At 43.8% G+C, this 18,833-nt stretch overlaps 1 protein-coding gene across 2 annotated transcripts; it reads right to left on the bottom strand.

Annotated features, from left to right (window-relative positions):
• Positions 1-2,182: 2,182 nt before the first annotated feature.
• Positions 2,183-18,086, bottom strand: LOC311025530 (platelet-derived growth factor receptor beta-like). Of its 2 annotated transcripts, none has more exons than XM_084028467.1 (28): positions 17,925-18,086; positions 17,164-17,287; positions 13,798-13,866; positions 13,601-13,695; positions 13,223-13,418; positions 12,884-13,144; positions 12,380-12,510; positions 12,223-12,304; positions 11,559-11,633; positions 11,293-11,476; positions 11,063-11,178; positions 10,584-10,695; positions 9,876-9,978; positions 9,680-9,788; positions 9,468-9,562; positions 9,118-9,250; positions 7,663-7,767; positions 7,444-7,545; positions 7,011-7,113; positions 5,121-5,236; positions 4,760-4,875; positions 4,375-4,497; positions 4,145-4,256; positions 3,952-4,051; positions 3,617-3,722; positions 3,294-3,426; positions 3,077-3,209; positions 2,183-2,890 (listed from the first exon to the last, which is right to left on the bottom strand). In XM_084028467.1, exons 3-28 carry the CDS (start codon positions 13,853-13,855, stop codon positions 2,800-2,802), a joined length of 3,090 nt encoding a protein of 1,029 aa, XP_083884593.1. In that variant the 5' UTR covers positions 13,856-13,866; positions 17,164-17,287; positions 17,925-18,086; the 3' UTR covers positions 2,183-2,799. The 2 variants fall into 2 exon arrangements, with proteins under 2 accessions (XP_083884593.1, XP_083884594.1); XM_084028468.1 differs by having other exon boundaries at positions 17,164-17,257; positions 17,927-18,086.
• Positions 18,087-18,833: the final 747 nt, after the last annotated feature.

Raw genomic sequence — 18,833 nt, 5'->3', positions numbered from 1 at the left:
CCCAAACTGTCCCACAAAGTTAGGAGCATGGAATTGTCCAACATATCTTAGTATGCTGAAGCATTCAGAGTTCCTTTCACTGGAACTAAGGGGCCAAGCCCAGCTCCTGAAAAACACCCCCACACCATAATCCCCCTCCACCAAACTTTACACGTGGCACAATGCAGTCAGACAAGTACCGTTCTCCTGGCAACCGCCAAACCCAGACTCATCCATCAGATTGCCAGATTGAGAAGCGTGATTCGTCCCTCCAGAGAAGGCATCTTCACTGCTCTACTAGAGTCCAGTAGCGGCATGCTTTACACCATTTCATCCGACGCTTTGCATTGCCCTTGCTGATGTATAGCTTGGATGCAGCTGCTCGGCCATGGAAACACATTCCATGAAGCTCTCTACACTGTTCTTGAGCTAATCTGAAGGCCACATGAAGTTTGGAGGTCTGTAGCGATTGACCCCGCTCCCTCATTTTACGTGGCCTACCACTTCTTGGCTGAGTTGCTGTCGCTCCCAATCGCTTCCACTTTGTTAAAATCCCACTGGCAGTTGACTGTGGAATATTTAGGAGTGAGGAAATTTCACGACTGGACTTGTTGCACAGCATCCTATCACAGTACCACGCTGGAATTCACTGAGCTCCTGAGAGCGACCCATTCTTTCACACGTTTGTAGAAACAGTCTGCATGCCTAGGTGCTTGCTTTTATACACCTGTGGCCATGAAAGTGATTGGAACACCTGATTTCAATTATTTGGATGGGTGAGTGAATACTTTTGGCAATATATTGTGTGTGTGTGTGTGTGTGTGTGTGTGTGTGTGTGTGTGTGTGTGTGTGTGTGTGTATATGTATATACCATGGGCGAGCGGTCATAATAAGCTATAAATGCAGTGCATGCCCAAGCCCTTCAATAAAAATAATTGAAAATATTAATCTGGCAGTGTGTTCAATTATACAATACCTTAGTTTTACTGTTTTGGTCTTAAATCCGTGCCTAATCTGTCCCGTTTTGCTTGCGAAAAGCTGGAAAGCTGACAGCTTGTTTCGCGCATGCGCACTGTGACACCGACTAGTACAGTTACTGCTAAAGGCTGTGTTTACTGTAGATGAGCATTTTGAATGGCAAAAAAGCTGTCAGTGAAGCAGCTTATCTGCCAACGCGCATGCGCAAAAATGACTTGTTTGAATTGTTCAGCGGGAAACTGTCAGTGGATCATTCATTGTGTAGCCTGGTCAAAATGGCTGAAAATATTAATTATATTCAGGCTTTGCGTTCAGTGCCGTTTTCGCGGAGACCTTTTGAGGAAAAGAAAGCTATAATTTCAAGTGGACGGCCTACTCCTGAAGGAAATATCACAAAGACTGCAAAGAATTCCGTCCGTCACTTTCAAGCTAGCGCGTATGAGAAACATAAATGGCTAGCTAGCCGACCCCCCTCCCGTCAAACGATCCGGTCTGACAGCGACATATTGCCTGTTCATTCATGAAAACCATCTCGAAACACTCTCAGTCAAACAAGGTGGGGAATGAGAAATCTGCGGCGCTACTAGCCTAGTTCGTTTTAAAAACACACCGGCAGCAGCGCCTACTGATCTGAGACGTGTCAGTGAGTTACTGTAAACGCTGTGCGGAAAACCAGCTGTGGTCTGTGATTGAGGTGCAGACGGGTGAGTTTGGAGCTGACGAGAGGATCGCGCTGACGACCGCTTCGTTACATTTTTCTCATTGAAAAACTATACAACTGGCATTTAGATGATGTTCTCCATAAAAAAAATAAGTGAAATACTGTAATAACAATTCGGTTTTAGTAATCAACCGCTTATAGTGATCAAATGTAGCCTACTCTGGACCAACGTGATCACCACAAGCTGTTTCCACTAACCATATTATATTTTTTATTAAAAAATATAATGCCCCCCCACGGGCGCGCATGGTATTGACACTTCAGCATGACCACAGTAAATGGTCACCGCTCGCCACTGGTATATATATATATATATATATATATATATATATATATATATATATACATACATATATTAATAATTATGGGAGCATATTTGTTTAATTCAGTAAAATTGTAATATTCATACATTCAGTTGAACTTCTTACTTGGGATTGAGGTCATAAATTATATTATTATTTAAAGCATCTTATTAGAAAACTGAGTTTCATTTATGTTTTAAACAAAGTGATGATGTCAGATTTTATTCTGATGTTTATTTTAGTTTCAACATGAATCACATCAGTTTGTCTAGAAGCAATTTGAATAAACAAATCCGATTATAACAGATATACACAGACATATATAGACAGACAGACAGGTGTGTGTGTGTGTGTGTGTGTATATGTATTTATATATATGTGTATATGTATATATATGTATGTATATATGTGTATATATTTATATATTTATATGCGTGTGTGTGTGTGTGTGTGTATATATATATTTATATACATACACACACACACACAGAATAATACAAAAAAAATAAAACAATGCAGCTGATTAAGTTTTAAATCTAAATTTCGACCTGCAGAAGTTTATTTTACTTAAAAAAAGTTTTTTTTAATGTTTTTTGTTTGTGGAAACAATATAAAAATGATAAAAAATATATAAAACAATCCTGTTCTGCACTTTTCATTCAGCTGCCTGACAGTCATCACTGTGGGTAAAATAACCCACACAAGTTGCCTGGTCAGCAGAACCTCAGCGCCCCGTTGATGCAATGTTGATGCAATGAAAGAGGGTTAGCAGCCCTGGGCTCTGCCTGTCGGGAGAACCATGCTAGGTTCATTGAACCTTCACAGGCAGCTCTCTTCCTCGCGCAGACATGATGAACCAGGAGTTTCTTCTGATGATGTCACTTCCTGTGCTCCTGATGTGTCCTCAGGGCTTTCAACATGGAACGCAAAATCAATCAATAATTGAACAACAAAAACTAAACTGAAAAGCTGTCAACAAGCACATAGATACAAAAACGATACCAAAATTTAACAAAACAGTTATTATTGATTACGAATCAGATATTTATCATTGTACTCTGCGTCATATACAGACACATCTATGCAATGTTCATACCCAAGTGCGTCCAGCGCAGCACTGGATCCTATGGTGATGTCAGAGACAGGAATGATGAAAGTACCATGGGAGGAGCCTGCCTCCTCTGGCTCCACGTCCAACAGGAGATCATTCACCTGAGGGGTGGGGCTTCCTGTAAAGGGAGGGGCGATCTGGTGAGTATGGCTTCCTGGATTGATTAACTGATCAATAACGTGATGTGTATAATGTCTCTGACCGTCTGTGTCCCTCTGTCTGTCTATCTGATGCCCTCCAGTAGTCCCTCCAGCTGCTCCAGATGGACTCGGTCTGGATCCAGTACCAGCTGGACCTGAACCTCTCAGGAAGTCCTCCATCAGCTGGAGGTAACGCTGACACACAACAACAACATTTACAGATGGAGCAACTCAAGAGAACCTCAGGAATCAAACAGAACATCAGACTCCATCAGAGTCCATCAGAGTCCTTCAGTCAAACCAACAGTCATGATCACATGATCTCACTGCTCAGAGCTGACAGGTTATTTCATAGAAACAATATTATAAAAGACTATAAATCAACCTTTTTGTAGTTGTCAGTCAACATGTTGCCCACGGAGACGACCAATGAGGAGAAAGAAGGTCTGGACTGAGGTTTCTCCTCCCAACAGTGTTTCATCAGATCAAACCTGAAGACAGAAGACGTGTCAGATGTCAGCAGGACGTCCAGACATATAAAACGCTTTTATACGCCGACTCATCACATGTTACATCTTTGAAAGTTTTATCACAGCCATGCAGACTTTAGGTTTTAAGACGCGTCGTCTCTCATCCAAGAGGCTTCTCAGTACCGCAAAGGAACAACAGGAAACACATGTCAACAGAAACAGGAAGTGATTGTAGAGTTTAGGATCATACATGTTGAGAGGGGCGTGATCAGGTCGACTCATCCTGTATCCTCTCTTCAGAGAAGAGTACAACTCCTGGGTCAAGGGGAGGTCCGGGTACGGGGTCCCACCTATGACAAAGTGATGCAGAAACTGGTTTTTAGACTGGTATATAATGGTTTAGGCTGGTGTATACTGGTTTAGACTGGTGTGTACTGGTCTACCCAGGGAGAAGATCTCCCACAGTAAGACTCCGTAAGACCAGACATCACTCTGAGAGCTGTAAATGTTCTGGAAGATGCTCTCCGGAGACATCCACTTCACCGGCAGGAAGCTCTGGAAGGTACCACAAAGTCAAGGTTCAGGTTTTTCAGCTCTTTTTGAAAACAATTTCAACTAGAAATGAAAACTGGATTTAGAATTGAGTGGAAGTTAGTTGATCTGGTCAACTGACATTTCCTCTGGCGATGTAGTCCTGGTCCTCCTTCAGGTCTCTGGCCAAACCAAAATCACAGATCTTTACCAGCTTCCCCTCACAGACCAGGACATTCTTTGCTGCCAAGTCTCTATTGACACACTGTTGGACAAGTGGCACAACACATGAACACCTGAACACATGGACTCCTGAATACCTGAACATCTGAACACATGAACCCCTGAACACATGAAAACATGGACACAGACACCTGAACACCTAAAGGGTAAATGGACCTGCATTTAGTGCTTTTCTAGCTTAATAGCTATTCAAGGCGCTTCACACACATTCAATGCACTGATGTCAGATTTAACATTCATACACATTCATATGACGATGGTGCAGCGTCTTATGGTGACAGTACCTTTCTGGAGGAGAGGAAGTCCATGGCCTGGGAGACCTGGTGCGAGAAACTGAGGAGGTCGTTGAGACTGAGGAGAGGAGAGTCACTGAGTAGGAGAGATGATGCCTCCTGCTGGTCTGAAAGAGGATGACATGACAAGTTATACATTATACGCAGACCGTCTTTTAACAAAGGTAACCAGGATAACCACTTAAACACAACTGCGCAACAGTACACACTGTTAACTTACATATAATAATGTTCATCTGGTAAGTTTGTTTATTGTTAATATTTTTAAGTATAACGTCATATTGTACAATGGTTATCACCAATGAACCCTTTTTGATTCTGATTCCAATATACAATGTACTTCCTGCATCACCTGACTGTGTGGAGAGCATCTCGTACGGCGCAGGTTCGATGTCTACGTAGCTAAGCTCCTTCATAGCAACGTACTGAATGCTCTCCTCTTTATTCATGTCCATGTAACCGCCATCACTGTCATGGCGAGAGAGAGAGAAGAGAGCGAGTCAGGACTGTAGGACTCTAGTGTGTAGTCCCCAGCATTCCCCTAGTAGAGACTGAAGTCAGGGCTCTAGAATGGTCTGTAGTCCCCAGCATTCCCCTAGTAGAGACTGAAGTCAGGACTCTAGAATGGTCTGTAGTCCCCAGCATTCCCCTAGTAGAGACTGAAGTCAGGACTCTAGAATGGTCTGTAGTCCCCAGCATTCCCCTAGTAGAGACTGAAGTCAGGACTCTAGAATGGTCTGTAGTCCCCAGCATCCCCCTAGTAGAGACTGAAGTCAGGGCTCTAGAATGATCTGTAGTCCCCAGCATTCCCCTTAGTAGAGACTGAAGTCAGGGCTCTAGAATGGTCTGTAGTCCCCAGCATTCCCCTTAGTAGAGACTGAAGTCAGGACTCTAGAATGGTCTGTAGTCCCCAGCATTCCCCTAGTAGAGACTGAAGTCAGGGCTCTAGAATGGTCTGTAGTCCCCAGCATCCCCCTAGTAGAGACTAAAGTCAGGAATCTAGAACAGTCTGTATTCTCCAGCATTCCCCTTAGTAGAGACTGAAATCAGGTCTCTAGAACGGTCTGTAGTCTCCAGCATTCCCCTTAGTAGAGACTGAAGTCAGGACTCTAGAATGGTCTGTAGTCCCCAGCATCCCCTTAGTAGAGACTGAAGTCAGGACTCTAGAATGGTCTGTAGTCCCCAGTGGCGTGCACAGACATTTTGGGGGGCAGGTGCTCAGTGAAAAATAAGGGCACTTTATGCGGCATGTAGAACTGACGGCTGCCTTATTATAGCAGTGTGAGATTTAAAAAATAAATAAACATTACAGGCACATGTTCAACGTTATATGCTATTGTTTTATTTCCCACAGAGCTGCTCCCCTGGGCTGCCTGCTGTAGCTCCCTTTCTTTTTCGCTTCTTATCCTCTCCTTTCTAGGCATTATGCTGCAATTGGTAAATAAAAAGAGTAAAAAGTAGCCCTGTGCCTTGTTGAAAAAATATTTCAACAAGGCACAGGGCTACTTTTTCTGCAGGCAATTGGGTATAGCCTGTTTGTCATTTAGCAAATACATTACTGCAAGTGTTAATTATGTAGGCCTAGCCTAATGTAAACCTACACAATAGCCTACTAAATATTCATCTTAAGTAAGTATACAGATAGATTCACATGCTGTAGGATACCAATGACAAACTCTACTGGTGGTCATCATCATGTCATATCTATTACTGATTTTGGGTAGCGTCTAGCTTGTGAGCAGCCGATAATTTATGCCCAGCTGTGTGGCGTTGAGACCGGCTACTTCACAACAGAGACAAATAAATGCAAGTTGCAGCTTGGCAACTGAGGCGCGTTCACACTGCTTTTATTTTGAAAATTGACCGGATTGTCTCGTGTTTCTTTGTGTGAAAAAAACGAACTTTCAAAAGGGCACTTGCTTGGTCCAGAGTGCAAGGGCAGGTGCTTTAGCACCACCTAGTGTCTACCTGTGCACGCCACTGGTAGTCCCCAGCATTCCCCTAGACTGAAGTCAGGTCTCTAGAACAGTCCGTAGTCCCCAGCATCCCCTTAGTAGACAAGTTAGTCAGGTCCCTAGAATGGTCTTTATAGTCCCCAGCATCCCCCTAGTAGAGACTGAAGTCAGATTGCCAATTCACTCATGTTTGTCTTTATTCTAAGCTGTAAACTTTTGTTTCCCACAAATTTTGAATTTTAAGACAGACAGCTAGAGAGAGAGAGACCAGCCAATTGTGTGTTGACCTCTTGGTGTGTGTGTCACTCTGTAGGAAGGTATGTTTGTTCCTCTGCAGGTAGTTGACCAGGTCTCCATGGTGACAGAACTCAGTGATCAGATAGACAGGACCTTGACAGTAAGATAGACAGACTAGTAAATCCCTTGGAACAAACAGAAGATTTACAATTAAAGCAGGATTAGTGTAGGATTTGATTAAAGGGTTAGGATTAAATCGGGATGAGTTTGGATTAATTTGAGGATTAAGTCAGGATTGGTTTAAAATTATATTTGGATTCAGTTATGATCAAGTCGGGATTGCTTTATTATGAGTTAAAATAACTTTAGGATTAGACTAGGATTATATTCAGATTAAATCAGGAATAAATCTGGATTAATCAATAATTAATATGATTAAATCAGAATGAAGGATTGGTTTAGGGTCAGGATTTACGTGCACACCTCCTCTCGTGCACGCTCCCAGCAGGTTGACAATGTTCAGGTGACGGCCGAGATGAATTAAGACCTTCAGTTCTGACATCAGAGGCTGAACCACTCCGCCAGCTGAACAAACAGAAACACAAGATGTCTGGTTATTGATCTCCAGATCTTCACATTGGTTCACTTTGAGCAATATGCTAATATTGATGTCATGGCTCAGGCAGGCAGACAGACACGTACGTTTTACCATCTTGACGGCCACTTTAGTTGTAGGATGAGAGTGAAGCAGACCAGAGACGGTTGCCTCAACAACACGACCAAACGCACCGGAACCCAACACCGGCCCTGCAGACAGACAGGGAGTCAGACAGACAGGGAGTCAGCCAGATCTTTTTTCTGAATCACCAGGATCAGGACAAAGTTAGCTTAAGGATCCAAGTGTGAAGACTAAGCAAAGTGGTTATACAAAAGGAAATATATGGATGTAAGATAAATTGGATTTTATTTACAACAAGTATACAACATCTGTGTGTCTTATAAATGAAAAGTAAATTGTGAGGAATTTCGAATTGCGTGATCCTGAAGAGATAACAGAATCAATAATTGATGACTGATATGTTTGTGTTACAGACAGGGCTGTAAACTAACTTTTTGGCTCACCTGCCAAGGGGACCGGTAGATGAAAGAATCTACCGGCCAAGTAAATTTTTTACCGGCCAAATAATAAATTGCCTCTTTTTGTTGCATATACATCTGTTTCAGTACGTTTCATTGAGATAACAGTATTATAGAGCAGTACATGCCTAGAAAAGAGGCCAAAGTATTATTTAGAAATACATTTTAATATTATTAATTGAATTTCATTCATTTCATCTCAAACATTGCAAATTGAAAACTTTAACAGTGCAAAACTGTGACAAAGGAAACACTCATTAATTACTCATCAGAACTGAATATCCGCGCTGTTTTTCATTGGCGTGTGTCTGGCAGACGGAGCAAAACATGACACCCGTCGAGTCGTCGTACTGAAGCCATTCCCTGTCAGTCTTCCACTTTCCCAGTGCAAGTTGAGATACACAAATATGATCGCATTTGTCAATCGCGGTATTTTATTTTGAAAATTGCTTTTATTTTGAAAATTGACCGGATTGTCTCGTGTTTCTTTGTGTGATTTACTGCCAGAATTGACGCGTTCGCTCGCGGCACGCGCAAAAAATAGAGCAGACGCCAAAACGATCGCTTCACGGCGCGGGACGGCCGCGCCTATTCGCGGCGCTCCGCGGCCGGTGTGAACCAGGCGTCACTCACTGCGCCAAACTTTTAATAAGCGCTGACGCGCACGCTACGTTGCTTCGGGGGAACTTTTTTCTACAGCGGTGACGGGGGAGCTACTTCAGTGTGACACACAACAAATCACCGGTTTAGCTTGACGTTTGCTACCGTCATAATTTATCAGTTTACAGCTACTACAATGTTTTGTTATATCATGCATAATTTATTGCAAGAGCCCGACCATCGGGACAAACATTTACCCGCCCCAGTGGCACGTATCCCTCCAAAATTAAGTCGCCAGGGGAATATTTTAGTCGCATTTGGCGAGTGGCGACCGCTAGTTTACAGCCCTGGTTACAGACTCTCTGACTACGATCACACTGAAAATCTGATACTAAAAGATTATACAAAGAAAAGTCCTACCAAGTACTACATCATCTCGTGGTACTTCCCAGGTGGAGCTGTAAGGCAGGTGGGCCGGATCCAGGTAGGTGTACTGCTGTCCGTCCGGACTCACTGACTCAATCAGTTTCCACTGGACCTCGTACCGAGGTTTCTGCCAGACAGGGAGTAGAGGTGAGGAACTACACAAATACAAAGTACCAGGAACTGTACCACTAGAACATTTACATTGACATTTAGGGCATTTAGCAGATGCTTTTGTCCAAAGCGACTTACAATAAGTAAGTAGAACAACAGTAGTACTAACTACTGTACCAGTAAAATAATAATCGTAACATATAGGTAGAATACTTTGTATCAGTAGCACTGACTTTTCTCCAGAGAACGATGAGGATGACGAGGAAGACGACGGCAATCGCAACCAGAACCAGAACTGCTGCCAAGACTGCAACCTGAGACAGGAGAGCTGCAGACAGGTAGAGAGAGAAACAGGGAGACTGGTAATACTACAGTATTACTACGTACAGGTGGACAGTACTCTCAGGTCGGTATTAGAGTGGAGTATTACAGTAGTACTACGTACCAGTGGACAGAACTCTCAGGTCTCTGGCTCGTCGTCCTGCAGAGTTTCTGGCTTCACAGCGAACCGCCGACACAGAGGTGAGACTCTGGAGAGTCAACACACTGCGTACCTGCACAGGTGAGACACACACACACAGTTATGTATCATCTTCATTTCATAACGCCCTTCGTTCTGATGACATCACAGTGTTGGTTACCTGGGCGATGCCTCTCTTCTCCTCCTTGGTGATGTTTTCCTGCAGAGATACACCCTCCGAGGCTGCCGATAGGCTCCTCCACCCATTGGTTACATTGTTGCACCTGTAGGAGACAAACATGGTTACTATGGCAACACGTCATGCTGCTTTTTGGGTAAATCTAAAGACAAAGGCAAGGGAGACACCCTAACTGTTGTATTGACATCTTCCAATGACATCTTCCCATTAACCAACCACAATCAGATTAGAAGGGAAGCCTAGAAGATGCCACCGGCCGCCACCGAGTGATACACCAACTGTAGAATGGTTCTGCAAACATTGAAAGATCTGAGACTCTTGAGAAAATCCAGGAAATAAGCCTTCTTATACTGGTTATCTGTGGTTTTAGTCTAATCCAACTTGTGGACGCCCAGATCCTTGAATCATCCACAATGTCAACCTTTATGCTTTCAAGGCAGTACTCCGCCTCCTGTACTCCGCCTCCTGTACTCCGCCTCCTCTTCTCAGGATCAGAGGACCCTGTTATCAGGGAACTCTGTGAATCATAAGACCCTGTTATCAGGGAACTCTGTGGATCAGAGGACCCTGTTATCATCACCCTTCAGTGTTGTGTTGGTAGGAGTTTATCTGTTCACCTAGGATAATTAATTGTGGGGTTCCTCTGGGCTCCATCTTGGACTTGAACCAATTAATACAAACTGTGTTTACCTGTGTGAGCTGTGACAGGTGTACCAGTTGACTGCTGGGGGCGGAGCTCCCTCACTGACGCACAGCATCGACTTACTGCTGACCTCCAACAAAGACGTTATCCTTGGAGGAGCTGTACACACACACACACACATAGGTTAACACACACACACGTACACACACACACACACACACACACACACACACACACACACACACACACACATGTTAAAACACACGCATTAACACACACACGTTCACACACATTAACACACATGTTAACACACACGCACTTTAACACACATACACACACTTTATCACACACACATGACACACGTTAACACACATGTTATCACACACATTCGCACGTTAAAACACACACACGTTACACACAGACACGCTAACACATACACGTCAAAACACACGCACACGTTAACACATGCACACACGCACACACACATTCACCTTAACACACACACATACACATTACTCTGTCTGACCTTTAACCTCCAAGGTGAAGACGACCTCCTCAACGTCGTCGTCGTTGGAAACGGTTGCTGTGTAACTTCCTGTCTGATCCATCTGGACTCGAACCAGCGTCAGTGTGCTTACATACCTGCACATCAATCAATCAGTCAGTCAGCCAGTCAGTCAGCCAATCAATCAATCAATCAATCAATCAACCAATCAATCAATCAATCAGGCTGATTGCTCATGGTCATTGATCCACCTGCTTCCCATCAGGTGAGAGGTGTTTGCGGCGGTGGTTTCCGTGGTGACGGTGTGGTTGTCTTTGGTCCAGAGGATGGTAGGGGCGGGGTGGGCGTCGACCTCCACCCTGAACTCCGCTGTGTGGTGGAGGAGAGACGACACGTTGGTCTCACCTGAAGGCCACAGGTAGACGTAACCTCGATCTGCAGAGGGAGAGAGGGCTCGTCTGTCTGTCTGTGTGTTTACAAGTCTGTCTGTCTGCGTGTTGACCTGTCTCTCTCTCACCCAGTACTGTTACTGTGACGTTCTTCCTCACAGTTTGATCCTGCGTTGTCTCCTGCACCACACAGACATACACCCCTATGGGAAACACACGTTGCTATGGTTACCACTATGGAAGAAAACTCTTCAGGTCCAATTCTGTGGCTGGTTCAGGTGAGGTTTAATCACTGACAGTGGAAAAAGGAAGTCACAGCGTTGCCATAAAATCCTTTCTGACGAGTGTGGGGCTAGTCAGAGTTTTATACAGCGTTTACAGAGAACAAGGAGGAAGGTGTGATGAGTGGATTTGCATTGACTCAATACACATCTGCTTCCTAGAGGAAGAGACTTCCTGAGAAGTCAAAGGCTTGTCTTGGGGCAGCCTGGTTTCTCTACACAATGTCACAGCAGGGGCCATTCATCGGGCCTTGATCAATCAATGTGAGATAAGGATGTTCCGGAGTTGGTCCAGGAAGGGGGAAAGACCAAATCATCAGGATAATAAAAGTTAACCACAATCAAATAGGAGCATCAGGATGATGAGTACGAGAGAAAGGAATATTAGGATGAGATAAAATTAAGAACTGTAAGGTAACACATTTTCTTCCACATCACACAACCAAGTTACCATAGCAACTGATAATTAGGATGCAGCTTCTGCTTGGCATGTGCAAGGCGAGTTACCTACCAGAATCTGCCACTGTTGCCGTGGAGATATTGATGAAGGAGCGGATTCGATTGGGCAGGAAGTCCGTCAAAGGTTCAATTTCCTGAACCAACACGGGAGAAAAAGTTTAGGCTGAGAGCAACATGGATGAGACAGGCAGGTTGAGAGAGACATGTACCTGTCTGCGGGGGAAATCCCAAGAGAAGAAGACCATCTTAGTGTCTTTGACAGTGCAGTTGACCATGAGGCTCTCCCCCTGCTTCAACACACTGCTGGACACCGTCAGGTCCACCTCCATCACCTTAGGGACTGTGAGACAGGTGGACAGACAGGTGGACAGAGAGGGGGACGGACGGGTGGAGAGAGAGAGAGGGATAGGTGGAGACAGACAAGTGGACAGACAGACAGGTGGTGATTGAGGAATAGAGCAACAGGCAGGAATGCGGTCTATAGTAATCTCATTTGATCGCATCCCATGTATGTGATCGGATCTCATGTACATGATTGGATCTCATGTACGTGATCGGATCTCGTGTGATCGGATCTCATGATCGGATCTCATGTGATCGGGTCTCATGTACGTGATCGGATCTCATGTGATCGGGTCTCATGTACGTGATCGGATCTCATGTGATCGAATTTCATGTATGTGAGCAGATCTCATGTGATCTGACGAACTCACCGACGAGGCTGAAGACGTAGAACACCTGAGACCGGCTCTCCTGGCCCCCGCCGGCCGCCGAGCACACATACGACGAGTCGTTCAGGCGACCCGTGAAGCCGCGGCCCGGCTCGTACATCAGCCCGGTCACTGGCGTCCTGCCAGGGCGTTCCAACAGAGAGACGTTGAGCCGCGGATCGGACACCACACAGGGGATAGTATCTTCCTCCGCCTCCTTCATCACCACACCTTGACTGGATGGAACAAACCATTCCTCTGGACCTGAGGGGAGACAGGTGAGATCAGGAGATCACAGGGAGGATGGATATGATCACATCATGCGAGCAATATCATCGTCACCTTGACCAGGTATGAAGATGTCGATATGTCTGCTCTGATGAGATGAGGCCTCCTCACAGGTGTATCTCCCGGAATTCCTCCAGGTGGCGTTAAAGAGCTGCAGGACACTGCTGGACCCCTGGTTTTCCATGACAACCTCTTCAACCTGAGAATTCCTAGGGAGTCGCCACGTCACCTGACTCCACCCCGAACACACCTGCAGAGAGAGAGAGAGACAGGTACCTAATTTACCCCGGACACACATGCAGAGAGAGAGACAGGCACCTATTTCTACCCCGAAGACACCTGCAGAGAGTGAGAGATAGGTACCTAATTCTACCCCGAACACACCTACTGAGACAGACAGGTACCTGAACAGACAGACAGGTGTCTACTGACCACAGTGAAATTGGATCTTGAGTTGAGCAGAACTTCAGAAGTCGAAGGAAGCAGCTCCAGACAGACTATCCCCTCATGATGAACCAGGATCACACCTGCAGGCAGACAGACAAGCAGATAGTTAGACAGACAGGGAGACTGATAGACAGTAAGACAGCCACATCAGTCCACCTGTAGAGTCTTAACGTGGGACCTACCCAACAGGAAGTGCAACACGTTCAGACTTCCTGTTAGTCCTCTGGAGGAAGCCATCATGGCTGCCGATGCTGAACAAAAACAACACAGGAGATTTCAATTAAAAGTCTGAATATGAATGAATGCAAATGTATCATCTGTCTGTCTGCCTGCCCTTATGTCTCCACTAAAAGTCTAACTGTAATGTTGTCTAACCAGTCAGGGGAGATTTCAAATTAAAGGTCTAACTGTTATGTTTTCTAACCAGTCAGGGGAGATTTCAAATTAAAGGTCTAGCTATTATGTTGTCTAACAAGTCAGGGGAGATTTCAAATTAAAAGTCTAACTGTAATGTTGTCTAACCAGTCAGGAGAAATTTCAAATTAAAGGTCTAACTGTAATGTTGTCTAACCCTGGGGAGATTTCAAATTAAAAGTCTAACTGTAATGTTGTCTAACCAGTCAGGGGAGATTTCAAATTAAAGGCCTATTTCTGATGAGGATCTACAGCACAGTTCTCCAGTTATTCTAGCATACTCCAGGCAGGAATTATGGGAAATGTTTTAAATAAAAATCAGGATATCTGTGACCGCACCGTTTTAAAATCTCTCTCTCTCTCTCTCTCTCTCTCTCTCTCTCTCTCTCTCTCTCTCTCTCTCTCTCTCTCTCTCTCTCTCTGTGTGTGTCTTTGTGTGAGTGTGTCCTTGTGTGAGTGTGTCCTTGTGTGTGTGTGTGTGTGTGTGTGTGTGTGTGTGTGTGTGTGTGTGTGTGTGTGTGTGTGTGTGTGTGTGTGTGTGTGTGTGTGTGTGTAATGTGAGTTGACCACCGAAGAAGAAAATAAACAGTGAAGTATTTCCTGTGGGCAGAAGAGGGGAGAGACGTTCCAGCAGCTTTCAGCCAATCGCAGCCCAGCAGCTTTCAGCCAATCACAGCCCAGCAGTGATGATTCAATTCAATGTTATTTATAGTGTCATATCACAACAAAAGTTACCTCAGGACACTTTACAAATAGAGGAAGACTACAGGATCAGGACTAGAACAGGATCAGGACTAGAACAGGAGCAGGACTAGAACAGGAGCAGGACTAGAACAGGATCAGGACTACAACAGGATCAGGACTAAAGTAGGAGCAGGATTTTCAGAGTACCAACATCAGCCTGAAATAGATCCATCTCAAACATGATGGACCGGACAGCAGTCATGATGATCGATGATGTCACTTACATTGCTTGGCATCACAATCAGACTGGACTCCCAAGCAAGGCAAGGCAAGGTAACTTTATTTGTATAGCACATTTCATACACAAGGCAGACTCAAAGTGCTTCACATCATACAACAAAGTGAAAAAAAAATAGAAGAATTAAAAGAAAATAAAGGCAAATTTAAAAATGCATTACAGAAAGAAAGGAGAATAAAAACATATTTGCAATAATTAAAAACAGTGCAGACATTAAAAGATTTAGCAGAAAGCTATGGTGAACATAAAAGTTTTCAGTCTAGTTTTAAAAGTGGTCAGAGTTGGGGCAAGTCTTACATCTTCAGGAAGTTTATTCCAGCCATTTGTTGCATAGTGACTAAATGATGCTCTCCCGTGATTGTTGTTTACTCTGGGAATCACTAACAGATTGGTCTCAGAAGATCTTAGTGGTCTAAAAGGCGTATGTAGTGGGAGCATGGGTGTCGTCCTAGACAGCTCTTTGTCATTCCAGACTCACATTAATAATGTTACCCGGTCAGCCTACTTCCATCTTCGCAATATCAACCGCCTCCGTCCTTCCCTCACTTCCAACAGCGCTGCCATCCTGGTCCACACCCTAGTCACATCCCGCCTAGACTACTGTAACTCCCTCCTCCTTGGTCTCCCCCACAAGTCCATCTGTAAGCTCCAACTGGTCCAGAATTCAGCTGCTCGCATTGTCTCCAGAACTCCTTCCATCAATCATATCACGCCCGTTTTTAAACAACTCCACTGGCTTCCTGTCAAATTTCGCATAGACTTTAAAATCCTGCTTCACACTTTCAAGGCCATCCACAACCTCGCACCCCCATACCTCTCTGACCTCCTCCACATCAACATTCCCTCCCGGGCACTCAGATCAGCCTCCTCCATCAGCCTCACTGTGCCCTCTGCCCGTCTGTCCACCATGGGGTCCAGAGCCTTCAGCCGCTCTGCCCCCCGCCTCTGGAACTCCCTCCCCCCCGACATCAGGAACATTAACTCTCTATCCATCTTCAAATCCCGTCTAAAAACCTACCTCTTCAAACTCTCATACTCACTTTAAGTTGTCTTCCACCCTGCAGTTTTCTGATTTTATTTTGTTTTTATTGCACTTATATGTGTCCTTTGCTTTTTTAAATTACTGTTTATATGTTGTGTAAGGCGACCTTGAGTGCCCTGAAAGGCGCCATAAATAAAATGTATTATTATTATTATTATTATTATTATATCAGTGATATACTTCGGTCCTAGACCATGTAGTGATTTATATGTGAGCAGGAGGATTTTGAAATCAATCCTCTGACATACAGGGAGCCAATGTAAGGATTTAAGAATTGGTGTAATGTGCTCACATTTTTTGGTCTTTGTAAGAACTCTAGCAGCAGCGTTCTGAACAAGCTGTAGCTGCCTGACAGTTTTTTTTCGGAAGACCTGCAAGGAGACCATTACAGTAGTCTAGCCTACTAGTAATAAAGGCATGTACAAGTTTTTCTAAGTCTTGAGCTGACATGAGCCCTCTAAGTCTTGCTACATTTTTTAGGTGATAGTAGGCTGATTTTGTTACTGATTTAACGTGACTGTCAAAATGTAAATCAGAATCCATAATAACCCCAAGATTTCTGGCTTTGTTTGAGGTTTTCAGGGACAGAGAGTGAAGGTGTTGAATTACTTTAAACCTTTCTTTTTTAGCACCAAAAACAATTATCTCAGTTTTGTCCTCATTTAGTTGTAGGAAGTTTTGGCACATCCAGTCTTTGACTTGCTCAATGCACTGGCACAGAAGATCTATGGGGCGATAGTCGTTTGGTGATAGTGCTACATAGATTTGGGTGTCATCGGCATAGCAATGGTGATCAATGTTATTATTTTGCATGATTTGTCCTAGTGGGAGCATGTACTGTAGATGTTGAATAAAGTCGGCCCCAAGATTGAACCTTGGGGGACTCCACACGTTACATTGGTAGGTTCTGATACAAAGTCGCCAATGGAAACAAAATAGTTCCTATCTTGTAGATATGACTTGAACCAGCTTAAGACTGTGCCTGAGAGCAGACGAATGAAGATTATTTTGGTGAGGTGATTTATTTTGAAAAGCTCAGGTGTGCAGCATCTGTTACCATGGTGATCTACCTGGTTAGTGAACTGAAAACAGAGTTCAACCTAAAGTTACCTGAGCTCAGGTCCTGGTCCTGGTCCAGGACTCTGGCGCCTCATCTAGTCGTCACGCCTCCATGTTGAAGGTCACGTCTCCTGGTTGGTTCAGACCTGATGATTGACAGCTGTCAGTCTCATCACTGAGAGACACAAACAACTGAGTTTTTATTGATTATTGATCTCCATCAGCTATCAATGTTTTTTTCTTCAGTCATGTTCAATCGCTCAGCTAAAGTCATGACACTTCCTGTAGGCTTTTCACAATTAAAGCTTCCAAGCAACAGGATATAATCCCTGCATCTTAATAATAATAATTAAAAAAAATTAATTAAATAATCACAATAGTAACAAAATGAATGGTGATAATTATAGTAATAATACAGATAATAAATAACAAAAATAATAATGATAATACAAATAAGAAACTATGATTATAATAATCAACAATAAAGCTTGATCGTTATCAATAATATCTTCTTTTACTTCAAAAACATTTCAACCTTGGACTCATATTCCCATAGTACTCAGTATTAGTACTCAGTATTAGTACACCGTCGTACTGATAATTTTACTGCAGTATTAGTGCACCATTAAACTGATACTTTTACTGCAGTATTAGTACACCATCGTAGTGATACACCATCGTACTGATACTTTTACTGCAGTATTTGTCTCCAGAACAAGTTGACAGCAGAATGAGGACGCTGGTCGCCACGGAGACCAAGTTAATGCTGAAACAAACGGTTGTCACAAAAAAAACAAGATGTTTGTTCAAACCTTCTTCTTCTTCTTCTTCTTCTTCTTCTTCTTCTTCTTCTTCTTCTTCTTCTTCTTCTTCTTCTCCTTCTTCTTCTCCTTCTCCTTCTTCTTCTTCTTCTACTTCTACTTCTTCTCCTTTTCCTTCTCCTTCTCCTTTTCCTTTTCCTTCTTCTTCTCCTTCAGTCCATTCCAGACTAACGACGAATGGAAACCAACCGTCTGACTCAGAGAGAGAGAGAGAGACAGAGTCTGTTTTCAATCTGTCTCTGCCCCCCTCTCTGACAGGAAGTGAACCCAGTCCAACACACACTCTCTCACACACACACACACACAGACACGGACACACTGAAAGGTATTTTGTGAGTTTTCCACTCGTTTTTACTGCCGTTACTGTGTTTTGTATTAAAGCTGATTAAATAAAGTGGTGTGTGTGTGTGCGTGCGTGTGTGTGTGCGCATGTGTGTGTGTGTGTGTGTGTGTGTGTGTGTGTGTGTGTGTGTGTGTGTGTGTGCGCGTGCGTGCGTGCTTGTGTGTGTTTGCATGTGCGTGCATGTGCGGTCCAAATATTAAGCATGACAGACAGGACGCGAGAGACAGAAACTACAAAATAAAAGAGGAAGTCAACAACACAGGACACTAGAAACAGAAACTACAAAATAAAAGAGGAAGTCAACAACACAGGACACTAGAGACAGAAACTACAAAATAAAAGAGGAAGTCAACAACACAGGACACTAGAGACAGAAACTACAAAATAAAAGAGGAAGTCAACAACACAGGACACTAGAGACAGAAACTACAAAATAAAAGAGGAAGTCAACAACACAGGACACTAGAGACAGAAACTACAAAATAAAAGCTCCTTCTCCTGCTCCTTTTTTTAAAGATATTTTTGTACATTTGTTCACATCTTATTAATATGCACGC

Source organism: Eutrigla gurnardus, assembly GCF_963514095.1.
Source record: "Eutrigla gurnardus genome assembly, chromosome: 15".
Taxonomy (NCBI): Eukaryota; Metazoa; Chordata; class Actinopteri; order Perciformes; family Triglidae; genus Eutrigla; species Eutrigla gurnardus.
The sequence above is the reverse complement of the archived record's forward strand: the minus strand, read 5'-3'. Positions and strand labels throughout refer to the sequence as shown.

What these genes read in the sequence shown, in the direction of transcription:
- LOC311025530 (XM_084028467.1), bottom strand. Translation starts at nt 13,855, where the DNA reads ATGATGGCTTCCTCCAGAGGACTAACAGGAAGTCTGAACGTGTTGCAC. An exon ending in ACGAGATGATGTAGTACTTG is followed by an intron (nt 7,768 to 9,117) that starts GTAGGACTTTTC and finishes GTCTGTCTGCAG; the next exon opens with GGCCGGTGTTGGGTTCCGGT. An exon ending in GATCACGCCCCTCTCAACAT is followed by an intron (nt 3,723 to 3,951) that starts GTATGATCCTAA and finishes TTCTGTCTTCAG; the next exon opens with GTTTGATCTGATGAAACACT.